The 16746-nt window shown below is 41.4% G+C and overlaps 2 protein-coding genes across 2 annotated transcripts in view; one reads left to right on the top strand and one right to left on the bottom strand.

The window, feature by feature from the left end:
- Positions 1 to 13097, bottom strand: part of LOC112113032 (breast cancer type 2 susceptibility protein) — an 86485-nt gene extending 73388 nt beyond the window's left edge. Inside the window, exons 1-8 of the mRNA XM_026653430.2 lie at positions 12994 to 13097; positions 8403 to 8654; positions 6348 to 6459; positions 5010 to 5062; positions 4871 to 4911; positions 4288 to 4399; positions 2703 to 2758; positions 2200 to 2314 (exon numbers count right to left, since the gene is read on the bottom strand). Coding sequence (XP_026509215.1) covers positions 2200 to 2314; positions 2703 to 2758; positions 4288 to 4399; positions 4871 to 4911; positions 5010 to 5062; positions 6348 to 6459; positions 8403 to 8654; positions 12994 to 13072 — 820 coding nt within the window. The 5' untranslated portion in view covers positions 13073 to 13097. The remainder of the gene's footprint in view (positions 1 to 2199; positions 2315 to 2702; positions 2759 to 4287; positions 4400 to 4870; positions 4912 to 5009; positions 5063 to 6347; positions 6460 to 8402; positions 8655 to 12993) is intronic.
- Positions 13098 to 13162: 65 nt separating this feature from the next.
- LOC112113034 (ZAR1-like protein) overlaps positions 13163 to 16746 on the top strand; it is a 12532-nt gene continuing 8948 nt past the window's right edge. Inside the window, 1 exon segment of the mRNA XM_029911960.1 lies at positions 13163 to 13222. Coding sequence (XP_029767820.1) covers positions 13163 to 13222 — 60 coding nt within the window.

The raw sequence follows: 16746 nt of genomic DNA, 5'->3' as shown, positions 1-16746 counted from the left end.
TATTGCCACATTTTAATGTGTCATGGAAAACATCATCTAACATGGCCAGCAGATTTGTCCCTTCAGTCTCCTCTTGAACACCTTTAATCCTTATGTTATTCCTGTGTTCTCTAATTTCCATGTCCTCCAGCTATATTTTTATTTCTTTTTCTCCTTTTGCAATTATTTGGATTCTTTCCTCTAGATTAGTAATGATGTCTGATTGCTCATTTAATCCTGTTTCCACATCTGATATTTTCCCATTAATCTCATTAATTTAATGTTTTGTATCTATTGTATGACTGGACTTTTTCCCTCATCTCCTTATTAATCTTTTTGATTTCTACATGCAGGGCCTTCAGGTCAAACTCAATGACTGCTGCTTCTCTACCCACATCCATAGTGTGTTTGCTGGAGCGGCAGTTACTCTCTTCCACAGCCATGTCTTCATTTGGGAGAAGGGGTGGAACAGATCTTTGTATTGGAGGATTTCCTTCCTTTCCCAGACATCTAAATCTTCATGTCTTCCATCCTTGCTTGTTGTGACTCTCTCAAAATGGCTGCTGCCATACTTCCTCCCCCAGCCACAATAAAACTCTCATTGCACTCATCCCCTGTACCTTTACAGCATAATGAGGGTCCAGATCAACATCTCCAAGCTTAAAGAGTAATTTTAATATGGCAGTGGATTCTGTTGCTGGATTTTCTCTTCCAGAGCCTGCTCTTTAGGACTGGGATCTGCCAGTTCCCTTTAGCCTTCTTTTTCTCATTTGCATATTTAGCGCACAGATCTGTGGATTCAGGTTGGCTTAGTTCTTTTTATCTTCTTAAATTGCTTTAATTTATTCTCCCTTTATTGTAAACAGGTGGATTAAACTACCATCTTGTTTTCTGGTTTAGCCACACCCCCTTCTTTCTATGTCAATTTAAGGTGTCTCTCTCTCTGCTCCAGCAGTGAAATGCAGCTCTTTCTCTCGCTCTCATTTGTTTCCCCTAAGCCAGTTTCTAGCATGGTGACTCAAATCTTTCTGAGTTGCTGGGAGATGCTCGACCCCCACCCTGTCCCAGGCCCACCACCACTATACCCCTTCCCCTAAGCTCCCACCCCGCCAATTCCCACCCTTGCTCCGCCCCCTCCCTGGAGTGGGCCGGAGGTACTGGGGGGGGGGAGGGGAGAAGAGGAGCTGATCGGCGGGGCCCACCAGCAGGCAAGGAGCTGAGGGAGGAGCTAATAGGGGAGGCTGATCACCCACTATTTTTTTTCCCGTGGATGCTCCAGCCTCGGAGCACCCATGGAGTCAGTGCCTATGCACCAGACTATTCCCTCGGGCCTTTATATAGTATTCTAAAACTATTAAATCTGGTAAAACTACTAATCTACAAATCATTTAAGAATTAATAGTTATAATTATTTAGTTAGAACAAGGTCAGAGATGAGGACACTAAAGTTCCGACCCAGATCATGCGGTGGTGAGAAAGAACTGAAGAGGCAGTCAGTCCGCCCCGGCCTTTATGGCCTTGGCTGGAAGCATGAAGCAGGCCAGGGCGCATGTGCGGACCAAAATACACTACTTCCAGAATTCTCTGACTCTGGGCGCCTGGTGCGCATGCGTAACCCACAATAGGGACCATCACTTGAAGAAAGACTTAGATGGTTGGGTGGTCTTGTGAGCCCAAGATGCAACCCGAACCAAAACATTAACACTGCTATATTTAGCCCGCTAGCCTGAGCTCTGCTAGCATGAGTCTGTCTTCCTGGCCTGGGAGACTTGCTCCCAGGTGGAGTGTAGACATTACCAAATGACTTAGGAGTTTAAGTCGTACTGACTTTCAGACAGGCTCCTAAGTACTTAAGTCACTTTTGAAAATGGCACTTAAAAGCCATTTCATTGAAAGTCAATGGGACTTAGACACTTCTGAAAATTTTACCAAAAGCCCTTAATATATTTACTTTAATAGAGTATGAATGGGAAAATAACTGCTACTACAGTCTTTTGTATCCTAGCTAAAATTCTGAACATTGATGGTTGCATTTCCTGACCTCACAACACATGTCAGTCTTCTCTCTAAGGTATATGAGTTCTGTATCACTGAACAACAGTCAACTACCCTGAAAGTTTTTCTTGCATATATTTCTTTTAGTGAAGGTAGCTTAATATTTGAGGCTAAGAAACAGTAAACCCAATAAGGAACTAACACTATTAAAGTATCAGTGCTTACCTTGGTCTTTGACATCAATTTCTGTATTTAAGTTTACTGTCTCTGGTATGGATAGTACATTTATATCATTCTTCTCAGGCCTTTTACCATGACTGGAGAAAAAGTTGTGCAAGACCTGTAAGCCCAAGAGTCAAACAATTATATAATATTAAATGCTCACTAGGATTTACTAATACTTATGATTTGTACAAGTTTTAATAATGCTAATGTGTATATAGTTTATGTATAGTAACAAGTGGAGTTTGCATCAGTTCAAAACACAGAAAATACTAAACACATTACATGAAATTATAGCTTGGTTTTACATACTAAATTTTGCAAACACTAAGTATTAAAATGTAACTTGTTTTAAACCATACTGGAGATACCAGAATGAAGAGAAGAGGAAATGAAAATATTTCATTTTTTTTGGCTCAAGGAATATTAAATACACAGCTATACATAAATACATAACTATAAATTTAAAAAAACAGATTCAGTATTTCCTGCTTAAATTTACTCACCATAGTAATTCTCTCATCATGTTGCTTTGCTCCAGAAATTGAATCATTTCCTCTAGCTGAAATTCAAAAATAATTCAATTCACTTGTACTTATGTGGCTAATAAACTGCTCTCAAATGTGTAAAATATTTATTTCTGTCTAGTACTTAAACAGTTCAAATCTGTGGACCAGTCATTTAAAAAGCTTATGGGTGAGATTCTGTCCTGTGCTTTTAAGTGTTCTGAGGGGCTGTTTAAGTTACAGCAGTCTCCTTGGACTGCACTCTGCTCCCAACATGCCCATAATGCTAAGGTTTTCAAAGGGGTCCTCTGAAAACAGCCTTATTGCTGTCTTACATAGTTTCTGCCCTCGGAGGAACTCCCCCCAGGTATTATGAAGAGCTTTTAGAGACCCACTGCACCATTCCAACCCCTATGGATGACATACAGGGGCAAGAGTGGGGGTCAAGATTTCACTGTATATTTGGAATACACAGGATATTTGTAGTAATCACAGTGAAATAGTATGAGGATGATGGATTGCAGTAACTATTTGTTTTTATGTCTAGCAAGAAGGTATTGCTTGATAAACCTGTTTTTCTTTTGCATTGTTATTTCTGTACTAGAAACCAAGCCATTAAACACTTTACGCATCATTCTTAAATTGACCAATACATGTGGATTCTGAATGGCTCTATGAAAATCACCTGTAAACATATTTTCAAAACAATTATGAAAAAGTTGAAAGACCATCTGGATAACACGCTAATCTTTCACCTCTAGAAACAGACACAAATGAAATAAATGTGATGGTCTCAACCTAATCCCAGAGTTGACATCTACCCACATCACAAAGGCTGCCACAATTTAGCGTGATTGTTTTAGATATTGATATCTGAAACAATATTTATACCTATATAGTGTGCTTCATCCAGATATATCAGAGTATTTTATAAACTGATTATACAAACTAAGTATATTAGTTCATCCAACAATGACATACAAACACATTTGAGATCAAACATTGCAGCTGTTTGATTTTGTATTTAATCTGAAAGACCACGTCCCAGCAGCCCAGTGCCCATCAACCCACTGTGGGCACATTTTTTCAATACTGAATTTATGAGGCAAATTAAACCTATTAATAACCAATACCACTTACTACTGAATCTTATTTCTCCTAGAAATATTACATCTAAGTGCCGACCCAGCATAGTTTAGTTTAGGTTGACCTTATAATAATCACAGCTTGAGGTGGTATGGATGCAGGCAATCAATGTAACATGTTAATCTTTGTTCCTATAAATGTTGCTATGTTATTCTGTCAGCTAGGATGCTATTATTATATGCCCTGAGCCCTGATATAAAGGAACTAGCCTTTCAAAGAGCAACAACACAGTTCAGGTTCACGTTTTCCTTTCAGGATGATGTTGTTGAAAATCAACTGCTACTGCTCAATTACGGACACCACTTTACAGTAAAGACAAAGTGGTCATATAAATACCATATAAACATCCAGTTCACTCTTCAGTCACGTGTTCCTGGGATTATAAGAACATTTAAGCCAAATATGTTAACCTTGAAATACCACACATTTTTAGTGTTACCGATTATCACTGTTGCACTAAGCGTAGGGGGTGTGGCTAAAGAACTTGACCAAGACATATCTGGATCCACTTCTGCTCCCAGGCCTTCAGAAATACATTTTGGTGTCGAAACCTAGAAATACATCAAATAATTTTTAAAGTATATTTTAAAACAACACTCTTGCTTAGATGCCTGGCTGGTGCGTCTTGCTCACATGCTCAGGGTCGTACCGATTGCCAGCTCTGGGATCAGGAAAGAATTTTTCCCCACTTTGGATTAGCAGGGACCTTAGGTTTTTTTCATCTTCCTCTGAAGCATGGGGCACGGATGGCCAGCTAAGATCATCTGGGCATGTCTCACCTAATTAATTCAATGCCATTGAAAGAGGTTCAGGCATTGATAGTACCTCAGTATCTTCTGTTTTATGCCTGTGGCACACAACAGTTTGGATTCTTTTAGTCTAGCTAAAGTCATTGGGATCAACATAGGGCATCTGCCTGGAATTTAATGGTCTGTAATATACAGAAGGTCAGATTAGATGATCTAATGGTCCCTTTCTGGCCGTAAAGTCTATGACTCTAAACCTGGAAATAAAATGCTTACCTCCAAAAGTTTAGGTGTGCAAAACAAGCGTCCACATCGCACTGAAATTTTTTTAGAAATAAGAACATTTAATTAAGTCATCCAACGATCTTTAGAGATAAATATTCTTGTTAGTAAGAGAAGGAGCACAGATACTCACCAGGAATATTATTTCTTTGTGGTGTTCTGTAAATATCCCTTAAAGCAGCTGGACTAAATAACAAAATCAAAGAAAAAAATTGTTACTCATCAAAGTTAAATGGTAAGCCTTCCTAATAGACATTATTGTACACTCTATTATATTGCCTTATACCATCTGTTTAATAAATGCTTTGATTGAACTGTATTAAAATCTGGCATACAAGCTCATAGTTCAATTGTTATTTTAAATGAACATACTTCATTAAGGAAGTGTTCTACAGTTTCAGATACTTTGGCCTGGTTTATCTGGAAAAAAATTCTAGAATTTTGAATGTTGCAGGGACTTGCACCATTTGGTCATAAACTAACTCCTTTACAATACAAATTTTATGAATAGTGCATGTGTTAATATGTTGCAGTTAGTATTTTATGGTCCTTGTCTCCCGGAGACACTTGCTGTGCGGGGGGGGGAGGGAAGGAAAAGGGGGGGCTAATGTCAGGGTGTCCCCCTCCCCCCCTGCACCTCACTTACCCCATCCTCCATAGAGCAGGGGGGACAGACCAGGACTCTGCCTGTCAGCAAGCTGATCTAATTAACAAGGCAGTGTACTTAAGGGAAATGTGCATATCTCCCTCTATTCCTGCTGCCTTGTGTAGAGGAGTTAACCCTTGAGGGCTCAGCCAATTGCCAGTTCATCATTTAGCAGTAAGGGAAATATCCCACCCTCTGACTCCTCCACCAAGCTTCACAATCATTATCACTGTGTATCAGTATTAAATTGTTTGTTTAAAACTTATATTGTGTCTGTATGTATACATATATATATATGTATATGTATACACACACACACACACACACAATATATAATATAGTCTTTTGTCTGTTGAAAAAAATTTCCCTGGAACCTAACCCCCTCATTTACATTAATTCTTATGGGGAAATTGGATTCGCTTAACATCGTTTTGCATAAAGTCGCATTTTTCAGGAACATAACTACAACGTTAAGTGAGGAGTTACTGTATATATGCAAGATTATCCACTGTTCTGAAACTCTAACGTTTCCACCCCTGTGCTAGCCAAAAGTTTTTATAATATAATTTGAATTTAAATATAACCTTCCTATAAAATACACCTCTACCCCGATATAATGCGACCCGATATAACACAAATTCGGATATAACGTGGTAAAGCAGTGCTCTGGGAGGGCGGGGCTGCGCACTCCAGCGGATCAAAGCAAGTTCGATATAACGCGGTAAGCTTTTTTGGCTCCCGAGGATAGCGTTATATTGAGGTAGAGGTGTATATTAAGTCAAATATATTAAGTCATTTTAAAAAGTGTTAACATCCATAACATACCTTACATTGAGGGAGGTATTGAGAGGTGAAAATATTTCATCTGTTTGATCAAATTTTGTCTTCATAACATGTGGACTTGTTCTATGTTCTTTGTTAACCAAATTGACTTTGCCTGCAATGTATAGTATATACAGTACAATAGTTAACCAGATCCTGCATATAACTATTTTTATTATGAAATTTAAAAATAAACTTACCTTTTAAAATGTGCTTAACTAAGCCTTAGTTTTTAAAAAGAAACATTGTTCAATGTTACTTACATTTCTAATAATGATCCTTTTGATCAAGCTGGAATATGTTCACAAATTCTAGTCAAAATGACAATACCAAGAATATTTCAAATACATGCTCAGAACTTCAGTTAAGTTCATTTAATAAGCCTCATTCTTTTAAAAAAATATTTATTAAATTTAGTCTGTATTTATCTTCACTATAGATTATGTCAGCTAGGCAAAGCAGTCAATGTGCAATGTCACTGCATTTCCTGTTACTACAGGAGAAATGATTTTTGCAGGCCATAAAGCTCCTTCACAGATATATTGTACCAGCATTCTCCCAGGTCTGCACAAGAAATACATTTCTTGGATTGAATGAGCTAGCATAAAGAAGAAATATTTTTGGTTTTATGTACAGTGCCAGACAGTACCTATTTGTATTACAAGTGTCTCATGAACAGTTAATTGTCAAGAATTAGTAAATGAAGAAGAGCATTTCCACCCTGGCCATTGGAACCTTATGGGTTAAACTGTGAACCTCTTAGATGGTGAGCAATTACTCATATGAGTTTTCCCATTGACTCTGATGAGACTACTTGTATAAATAACTGCTCATCAGTGAGAGTAGGGGTTCAAAATCTGGCCATGATACTAAGATATATCCTCGAACCATTACACAAATGTATTGTAAAGCACTGAAATACAAAACAACTCAAACAACCTTTTTAAAATGGGAGGCCCATAAACTGCCCTGATTTACATCTTTTGCAATACTATTCTGACTTGCTGAACATCTTTAATGGCTTTATTGTAGAATCTAGGTATGCCTCTGATATATGTCAAGAGATCCAGCTTCAGCAGAAGCCAATATTGAAAGGAAGGACACAAATTTACAGTAAATGTACAAATCAGATATAGTAGCAATGGCTGCATCAGAAATACCTATGCAGAAAACATTTTTATAGTTCATCTAATTCTGGTCCAAGAGGCATAGATGCTAGAACTTCTAGATACGTCAAAACTAGAGTGAAAATTAGCGTCTTCCTCAAAGTATATAATGAGGTACAGTCTTAAGTGAAATGCTACCTGAAAAGGGAAAGAACCTTCTCTTTTCATATTGAAGATTTTATTCACCAATATGGCCACACTCCATAGCTTACGATCGTATTAAATTAACAACAAACTTACATCTATATACCTTACAACTTACACATCTTGATTCGAAAGTTCAGTGTGTGCCCTTAGGACTGCACTGGACCTCAAATTGGCAACAGCCATTTTCTATTTATCCCAAACCAGCAAACTAACCTTTTAGAATGTTTATACATTAAATGCAGCAAAGAGTCCTGTGGCACCTTATAGACTAACAGACATATTGGAGCATGAGCTTTTGTGGGCGAATACCCACTTCGTCGGATGCATGTATATACATTAAATATACACTAGTTTTACTTTTTAAAAAAATAGGATAAGCAAAATTCATTCCTGGGCTCTCCCTACATTTGGCAACTAGCAACTCCAAGCTTACGTTCTGCTGATATAAAGAGTGGTTAAAGCACTGGAAAAGATATCACACCCAATCCTGCAGTGAGTTGTGTGTGCATGGAGCCATACAGAGCTCACTGCAAGAGTGAATTCATTGTAATGAACAATTCTGCACTTATACAGGGTGAATTAGAGGGCCTAGTACTGTATGTCTTTTTCGTATTTAATGTCTGTGATAGCATTATTTATTGCAGTACTAATGGGAAACTATAACAATGAAATATAAAGTCTCTGTTTTAGGGGGCTGTGGGAAGCTATAAGCACACTTTTACTTCAGACAAACCCAGTTACTCACCTGCTTCTATTTTCTTCTGACCCAGTTCTTTTATCGGAGAAGACAAAAGTGGCAATGTTACACTCTGTTCTTTGAAAATCATTGGAGTTGATGCCAACTGGCTATATGTAGAGGGTTTCCCCCTTGGAGTTTTAGTAGCACTTTGATCAAGCCAGCCAGCTCTGTATTCAGGTTTCTCTGATGTTTCAGATTCATAGGGTGGAGCTTCTGTGCTGAGTTCCTCAAACCAGTTGAGACTTATCGGTCCTAAGTCTATAAAGAAAAATATCACATTATTTTTATATGTAATTTAACCTAGCCTTTATAAATATTTATATTTATTTTTATTTTTATTTTATTTTTTTGAGGAACCCTAACTTTATGATAAATTATTGTCTGAATTCAAATCAGTTTAATGTTTCACGAAGGACATTATACAATAGCTGAGATATACTGGACATTTAAACCAGCCTGTTATAAAACCCAACAACACTCCTCTAACCATATACTTTTATATTATAGTACTCCTTTCAATTTTGATGTTGACAAAACAATCAAAGAATGTTGACAAAACTACTACTGTGGCTTTTTACCAAAAGAACAGTTACCCTTCAGTAACTGACTCTTCAAGATGTTGTAGTCTGTGTGGATCCCATTGTGGTGCACATAAGCCTCATGCACATGAGAGCTTACTATTTTTTTTTTTTTTTGAACAGCGGTTTCAGCCAGGACAGCACACGTATGCTGTGCCGCCTTGTGCTGCCCTATGAGGGCAAAAAGGGCAGAGGAGTCACAACCTTCCCTTAGCTCCCTCACAGCTCAGAGCCCATGTTAGCTGAGACTCCGAAAACAGGAAGGAGAAAAGGTTGTGGCATCCACACTGACAATACCTTGAAGAACCAGTTACTGTAGGACTAAGCAACCATTATTTCTTCCTTGAGTACGTGTGGATCCCACTATAGGTGAATGGCAAGCAGTGTCATCTCTAGATAGTAGGAGTATCACAGCTGCATCAGTCAAATAGAGATAGGAGTACTGCTCTTCCGAACTTGCCATCTGATCTACTAGCTAAATCCAGTGCATAATGCTTGACAAATGTGAAAGGGTGGAGCCATATAGCTGCCGTGCAGATTTCAGATATCAGTATACTTCAGGAGCAAGTAGAGGATGTTGCTTGTGCTCTGGTGAAGTTAGCCTTAATAGTCAGAGTGAGTGAGAGGCACATTGCCTAGCTGGTAACCCAGTGAGATATAAAGCATAAGCCATTTAGGCAATCTTTGCAATGAAACAGCCTGGTTCTTGGAGCAGCCAGCTATGACCACAAACAGAGGTGGGGACAGTCAAAAAATTGCTGTCGATATCACATAGCATGTAGCTTCTTCTCCTCTGGTGTGGAATGTGGTTTTGGGAAGAACACAAGAAAGTTAACTGATTATTTTAAGTGGAACTCAGAAGTTACCTTTGGAATGCATTTTACATGAGGTCTCAGTACTTCTTTGTCTTTATGGCATTAAGTATATGGGAGTTCTGCCATGAGTGCCTGAAGCTCACTTACTCTTCTGGTCAAGGTGATGACCAACAAAAAGGCAATTTTGAGAGTAAGATAACGGATGGAGCATTCCAATAGGTGCTGGGGGAGGAGGGACAGACGGGGGGAGGAGAGGGGCTCCATAAGTTTTAAGAGGATGTTGAAGTCCCATGCTGGAGTAGATACTTTCCTCATGGATTGTATTTTCTAAATAGGCAACCAACTTAATTCTCAATTACTGAGGGACAATCTCCACTCATTGATATTCTTTGCTTTTCACAACCAAATCTCTGTACAACTTTTCATGAGTGACGTACCCGAGTATTCGGATTCTAATATCTAAACTGTATTGTTAAATCCATTCACCTAAATTTGGGTTACTGCTGATTATGTACTCTATGTATCATATGACTTTTAAAAACTAACTTTATATTTGTGGATAATCTAAGCACTATACCCAGATGTACAGACACTCTTTTCCCAACCTATATATTATATATATATTTTTAACATTAGCTTTAATAAAAATTTTAAATCTCTAACCAGTGATTAAGCATGCATTAGACTCTTAAGAAATTCTGATACTAACAAATGAGAGAAGACTAAGAACAACTACCAGTGGATGATACGCTGATAGTGCTCCCAGCTGGATCTTGATGTAGCTAAATTAAAATCCGAAGTGTTTCAGCTGCAGCAAATAGTCGAGAATCTTCAGTACTGGGGCCTGCAGCAGGTCTTGGCCGTGTCGGGCTGCCAATGTTAAGAACCTTATCCATTTGAAAGTGTGGATAGCTTCCTGCTCTGTGCCAATGTTTCCTGAACATGCAAGGAGCAATCCCTCTCTGTGATGCTCAATCAGCCAGCATCCAAGCCATCTGGTGTAGTGACGTTGGGTCTGGGTGGAGTACTTGAGCCTGATCTTTGACAACAGGTTTGGGCAATCTGAGAAACTGACTGGTGGTCACGTGGACATCTGTAACAGGTCTGTCAGCCAGAACTACGCTGGCCAGCAGGGAGCTATGAGAATGAGCATGGCCTGTGTGACGGTGCACCTCATAAGGCTTTATGGAAATATGCTTATGAATGTATATATGACATAACTGGAATATGTTTTATGCTACATGTTCCATGTAACATATATCTGTAAAGGTTATGATCCACTGAACCTATTCATCCTATATGTATGCATGTATCATTTTTGTATTCGAAGTTATGAATATTAGCTGTGTACTTGCTTGATTTTTAAGTAGCCTTAGTAAAGCATTTGGCCCGCTTCTTGAGAAAGGAATGTGCAAATTAAGTGCCCAATCAAGAAACACTTAAAGGACAATGAATCTTGGAAGGCTCCAATCCACATAAGAAGTCTACCTGAGGACGTTCAGGGTAGCGTGTAAACAATGGCTGCTGCCTGTAAAAACTGAGTCATGCATGGACATGTAACTTGCCCATGTGACTTCAAAACTCCATCTTGGAGCTGGACTTTGCATAAGAGAGAGGAGGGAATCTCCACCCACAAGAGAAAGTCTATTTAAGCCCGTGGGAGACCCCTCCAGTTTGGTCTTCAGCTGGCTAAAGAGATAGCCTCTCCACCCTCAAAGATACCTGAAAGAAACTGGAACAAAGGACAGTAACTACAGGGGGTGTGAGTGATTGCTGGACCCAGACTAGAAGGAGACTAGTCTGTAAAAGGAAGCATACTGGAATACCTCTGAGGGTGAGGTTTTTAATATGTATTCAGTTTTCTTACTGTATTAGACATAGACTTGCGTGTTCTGTTTTATTTTGCTTGGTAATTCACTTTGTTCTGTCTGATACTACTTGGAACCACTTAAATCCCACTTTCTGTATTTAATAAAATCATTTTTTACTTATTAATTAACCCAGAGTATGTATTAGTACCACTGCAGAAGGAAGGCATCTGGCAATGATCCAAGAGTCATGCCCCCTCTGGAACAGAAGTTTGAGCACTTGGCATTGTCCTTGATGGCAAACATGTCTGTCAGCACCACGAAGACACAAGGGAGTATTAGAGCCTTCTTTGTCGGTGACTTTGCAGAGGAATAGACTGACCAGAGCCAGAACTGTAGCAATCTCCGGAGAAGTCTGGCAACCAGCATCACATAAATATAAGAGGGCACATGGCATAATGCTGCAAGGTAAATCTGTACCATTGTAGCCAGGTGAAATTTACTGTATTCAGTAATGACGGGCATGATTTAAACCCTGTGGGTTTAGAGTCTGCTATGCCAGTGGTTGGCACAAAATTTTTCACTCCGTGGTTTAAGGGATTGTATCGGAGGTCTCCCCCAGTCCAAAAAAATTAAGAAAACAATGAGAGTGAACAATTTCTTCATGAAAGGGTTGAGTTTTAAGCTAAAAATTGTGTACACTGTCCAGGTTCCATCTCACTGCCATGGGGAAAAAAAGGGAAGTTTGCAGTCATTCCACCCTTTGTGCACTCATATGGAAGCATGAGGTGGTACAAGACACATGCACAGCACCGATACATACTACTATTAAAAAAAAATTCTGAGTTTGTATGCACGTGGCACATGTGAATCTACAGTAGAATCCACACTGAAATATACTCCAAGAAGAACCATGGTTAAACAATAGGTTTGTTTTACAGTTAGAAGGGAAACTGGACCCATTTTGCTAAAACCAGCAATATAGGAGTTTAAAAAATAAGAAGTCCTTCTCAACATGAATAAATCACAAAATACAGTATATTTGAAAAAAGAATCATGACCATTAGCACTTCTGAGCCTAGAGCTGGAGGCAACTTAAAAGTGAAAAAATTTTAACATTGACATATAAGAGACTTAAGGCCTTGATAACCTTAAGTATATTTAAATATTAGAGCATTTATTAGTCTTGAGCCATTACTAAAACCATTTGGAATTACCACCACATCTTGTGCATAAAGAACATAGGAATGTAAGGAGACAACCAAGTTAAATTCAACTCTTCATTGGGACATAGAGTTTATTGCAAATGCCTACAGAATACAGCACCCTGAAAATGCCTCTGATTACAACATGCTTTCAGTACATTAATTTTAATCAAATTAAATAATAGCTGTACCTGATTCACTGCATCGTGCCTTAAATATTTCAAAGAAAGTTGGTCTTTCCACGGGTTTGTCAGCCATTTTCTTTTCCATAACATCACTGGTATGCTTGTTAAAGAAGCCTGAAAAATTATATCAAAATGCTTTGATACTCAGCTATCCTAATGGCACTTGTAGGAGTCCATGGCTTCCATTCCCATCAGGGGTCAGCAACATGTCCATACACAGACACAAGTGTCCATGGTAAAAAATTTTGAGTCCATGGTAATTTTTCAAAACACTGAATGACTGAATGACATAACACTCCTCCCCTGCCATGTCCATCACTAAGTACAGTAATTCTGTCAAGAGTCCATCACACAACATAGTGGTGCCGACCCGTTATTCCCTTTTTTTTGCTCCTCAGTGAGTGATGTAAGGCAGCACACACTTAGCCCAAGGGAATGACCTTTCTAGCCAATTAGTTGTGGTGATAGATTATGAAGAGAGTTATATCCAGTCCTACTTGGCAGAATCATAGCTGCAATGTATGCACTCAACACAATAATGGGCATGGCATAAAAACCTAGACAAAAATAATATGATCTCCAGTGTGTGAATTTTCACAGCAAGGAAAGGAAAAAACTCAACTCTATCACAGAAGACGAGAACATCATGCAAAATACAGAATACTTCGGTAAAGTTTTACACTAAATGAATCAGTGTTCACAATGATTCTTGATGAATAAGGTATATCACTTTGTATACAATTAGGACATATACACATAGTGAAATCTGAAAGGCTGTTTTTGCTGGCGAACGCATCCAACAAATAAGAATGTGATTGAAATTGGAATGCAAGCTAAAGAGACTGCCAATTTCAAAAACACACATCTGTGTTGTTGATTTTTTTTTAAACTACTGCTACAAGTAACAGCTAAAATTACTGTAGCAATTTTTCAGTTTATTTACTTTGTGCAATTGAAAGCATTTTTAAGTAGGGTCTATTTTATGGTTTCCTTTTGGATAGTTAGTCTGTCAATTTCAGCTATGTGGGTCTCTCTGAGTACCAGGGGAAACAAACATTTTTTAAAATGGGAAAATGTTATTACAAAACCACAAAAATTGGACAAGGAACTCAAAAGTATGAGTACTTGAAAAGTACTCGTAACTCTTTTAAATTACTAAATGTAAAGTGAAGTCCTTTTAATTTCCAAATGTTTGACTCTGAAAATTTTTGCCACATGCATTTATGTGACGCTCTCATGTAAAATAAGTGTTAGAAGACTGTTGATCTTATTTTACACCACATATGTCTGTAACATTATCACTAATGAACCATGTCATTCCTCAATTTGCCTTCAAAATCCCTGCATAGAAAATTTACTTTTGGGGGGATGCAAGGATGCTAGTTAGCAATGTTCAAAAAATGCATTTTCATTTTATTTTATTCAGAAAAATTCTATATGTTGTCTACACAGGCACAGAAGTGAGCCAAATCCCAGTGTGGGATGACACTTAAATCTTGCCTCAGAAGTGCTTTGTAAAGTTAAATGTACATTCACCTACTCTAAAAATAACATGCAGAGCCCCATTTTATTTGTGCTTAGCTTCTCTGTGACCCTGTACAAAAGGACAGCTGATCAGACATCCCTCAAACTTCTTCCCCGTCCCCTTCCTCGGGATGACAAGAAACCCCTTCACTGGGAATGGATTTTTAGAGTCAGTATTTCAAATGTAATACAGATGGGAGGAAATAACTGGGCCCCCCTCACTTTCCTATAATACACAGTGCCCCTTGTTTATCCTTCACTCGGGGGCATGGGGGGAGGAGGTCTACAGCAGGAATCATCGCCCACATGTGTTAGTACAGCGCCCAGCACCCTTGTCCTACCAATATCGCTCGGGATCGACTTTAAATATCAGTATTTCCAACTGGCAGCAAAAGGGAAGCAGAGTGACAGGGAGTCAACCTGGCCTCCCCCCACCCCTCCCTCGGCCACCACGGGGGTGAAGGTTGGAAGCTCCCGGGGATCATCCTGTGCGTGTCTGACGGGGAGACGGTCCCCTCCTCGCAGGGAATGAAATCCAACGCCGCCCCCGCCCAAGAGCAGCCCTGGCCCGGGCGTTGCCCCTCCCCATGATCTCCTCCTGCCCGCAGCGGGACGGGCCACTGCCGTCTCTCAACCGGGATGCGGCCACCGGGGCCCCGCACAGGGAAGCATCCAGCCCCACCGAGCCCCCCCAGCAGACGCCGGGCGAGCCTGGGACGCCCCCCTCACTTGCCTCAGCGCTGCCGCTTCCACAACATTCATTCAACGCACACAAGCGCTGGCGCCAAATCCCCTTGCGCCTGCGCCGCGAAGGCTGTTTCTAACGCCACGGCGCCTGCTTCCTACTGCGGCTGCGCCTCAGGCAGGGGGCGGGTGTGGCTGGGCGGCCGCGCGGCGCTCTGGTCCCAGAGCGGGCTGCGCCTCTGCAGCGTGGGGGTGACAGGAAGGCTAAGGAGTGTGAGGGAGAATTTAGACGGGGGATTGAACAGTTATTGTCAGATCAAAACACACCGGGACATACATCCCCCTAGAGAGAGCCACACAGCAACACCCTCTAGAGAGAGACTGTAACACACAGCAACACCCCCTAGAACAGGGGTCTCAAACTCAAATCACCAGGAGGGCCACATGAGGACTCGTATGTTGGCCCAAGGGCCACATCACCCGCCTCCCGCTGTCCCCACCCCTGCCCGGGGGGTGCAGCAGGGGGCTCAGGGTAGGGCATTGGGGTGCAGGAGGGAATGTGGGGTGTGGCAGGAGGTTGGGGCGCGGGAGGGGTGGGGCAGGGGGTTGGGGGCAGGGTGCGGCAGTGGGCTCAGAGCAGGGGGTTGGGGTGCAGGAGGGAGTGCGGGGTGTGGCAGGAGGTTGGAGTGCAGGCAGGAGGCTCAGGGCAGGGAGTTGGGGTGCAGGGTACCGGAAGGGTTCGGGTTCTGGTCCAGCGCTGGTTACCTGGAGCGGCTTCTGGGTGGCAGGGGCGCGCATCGGAGCCAGAGTAGGACGGGGGGGGCAGCGAGGAGCTTGGCAGGCCACAGGGAAGAACCCCGCGGGCTGCGTGTTTGAGACCCCTGCCCTGGGGGGGGGCTGTAATACGCACAGCAACACCCCCGAGAGAGAGAGAGGCTGTAACACACACAGCAACACCCCCTAGAGAGAGATGGTAGCACACACAGCAACACTCCTTCAGAAAGAGAGAGGCTGTAATACACAGCAACATCCCCTGAAAAAGAGACTGTAACACACATTGACATACATCCTTCTAGCGAGAGACTGTAACACACACAGCAAAATCCCCCCTAGCAAGAGGTTGTAACACACACAGCAACACCCCCCCGTAGAGAGAGACCGTAATGCGGGGGGCATAGACAGACTGTGAGCAGGGCCAACGAGAGGGGGGGGGAGCCGGTACAAATTACTGGGGCCCAGCGGTCCGGAAGGAGGCCCGGGGCCCAGCTTCCCCCCCCCCCATCAGCCCTGTTTAGCCAGTCCGGGGCGCAGCGGTCCAGAAGGGGGCCCGGGGCCCAGTTCCCCCACCCTCCTCGGCCCTGTTTAGCTGGTCCACCCTTGCTGAGGAACCCGCTCTTGGTGGCCCTGACTGTGAGTGGGTTAGGAGAAAAGTGGAAGTAAATTCAGGCTGTGGGGAAGGGGGATCTCCGGAGTAGGAGGGGAAGAAGCACATTGTAGGAGCGGTAGAGGAAGAGACAGGCAGGTATGTGCTAGGGGACAGGGTCAAAAGGA

This window comes from Terrapene carolina, unplaced genomic scaffold, assembly GCF_002925995.2.
Source record: "Terrapene carolina triunguis isolate 2854851 unplaced genomic scaffold, T_m_triunguis-2.0 Scaffold139, whole genome shotgun sequence".
NCBI classification, from domain to species: domain Eukaryota; kingdom Metazoa; phylum Chordata; order Testudines; family Emydidae; genus Terrapene; species Terrapene triunguis.
This window is presented reverse-complemented; position numbering and strand designations above follow the sequence as displayed.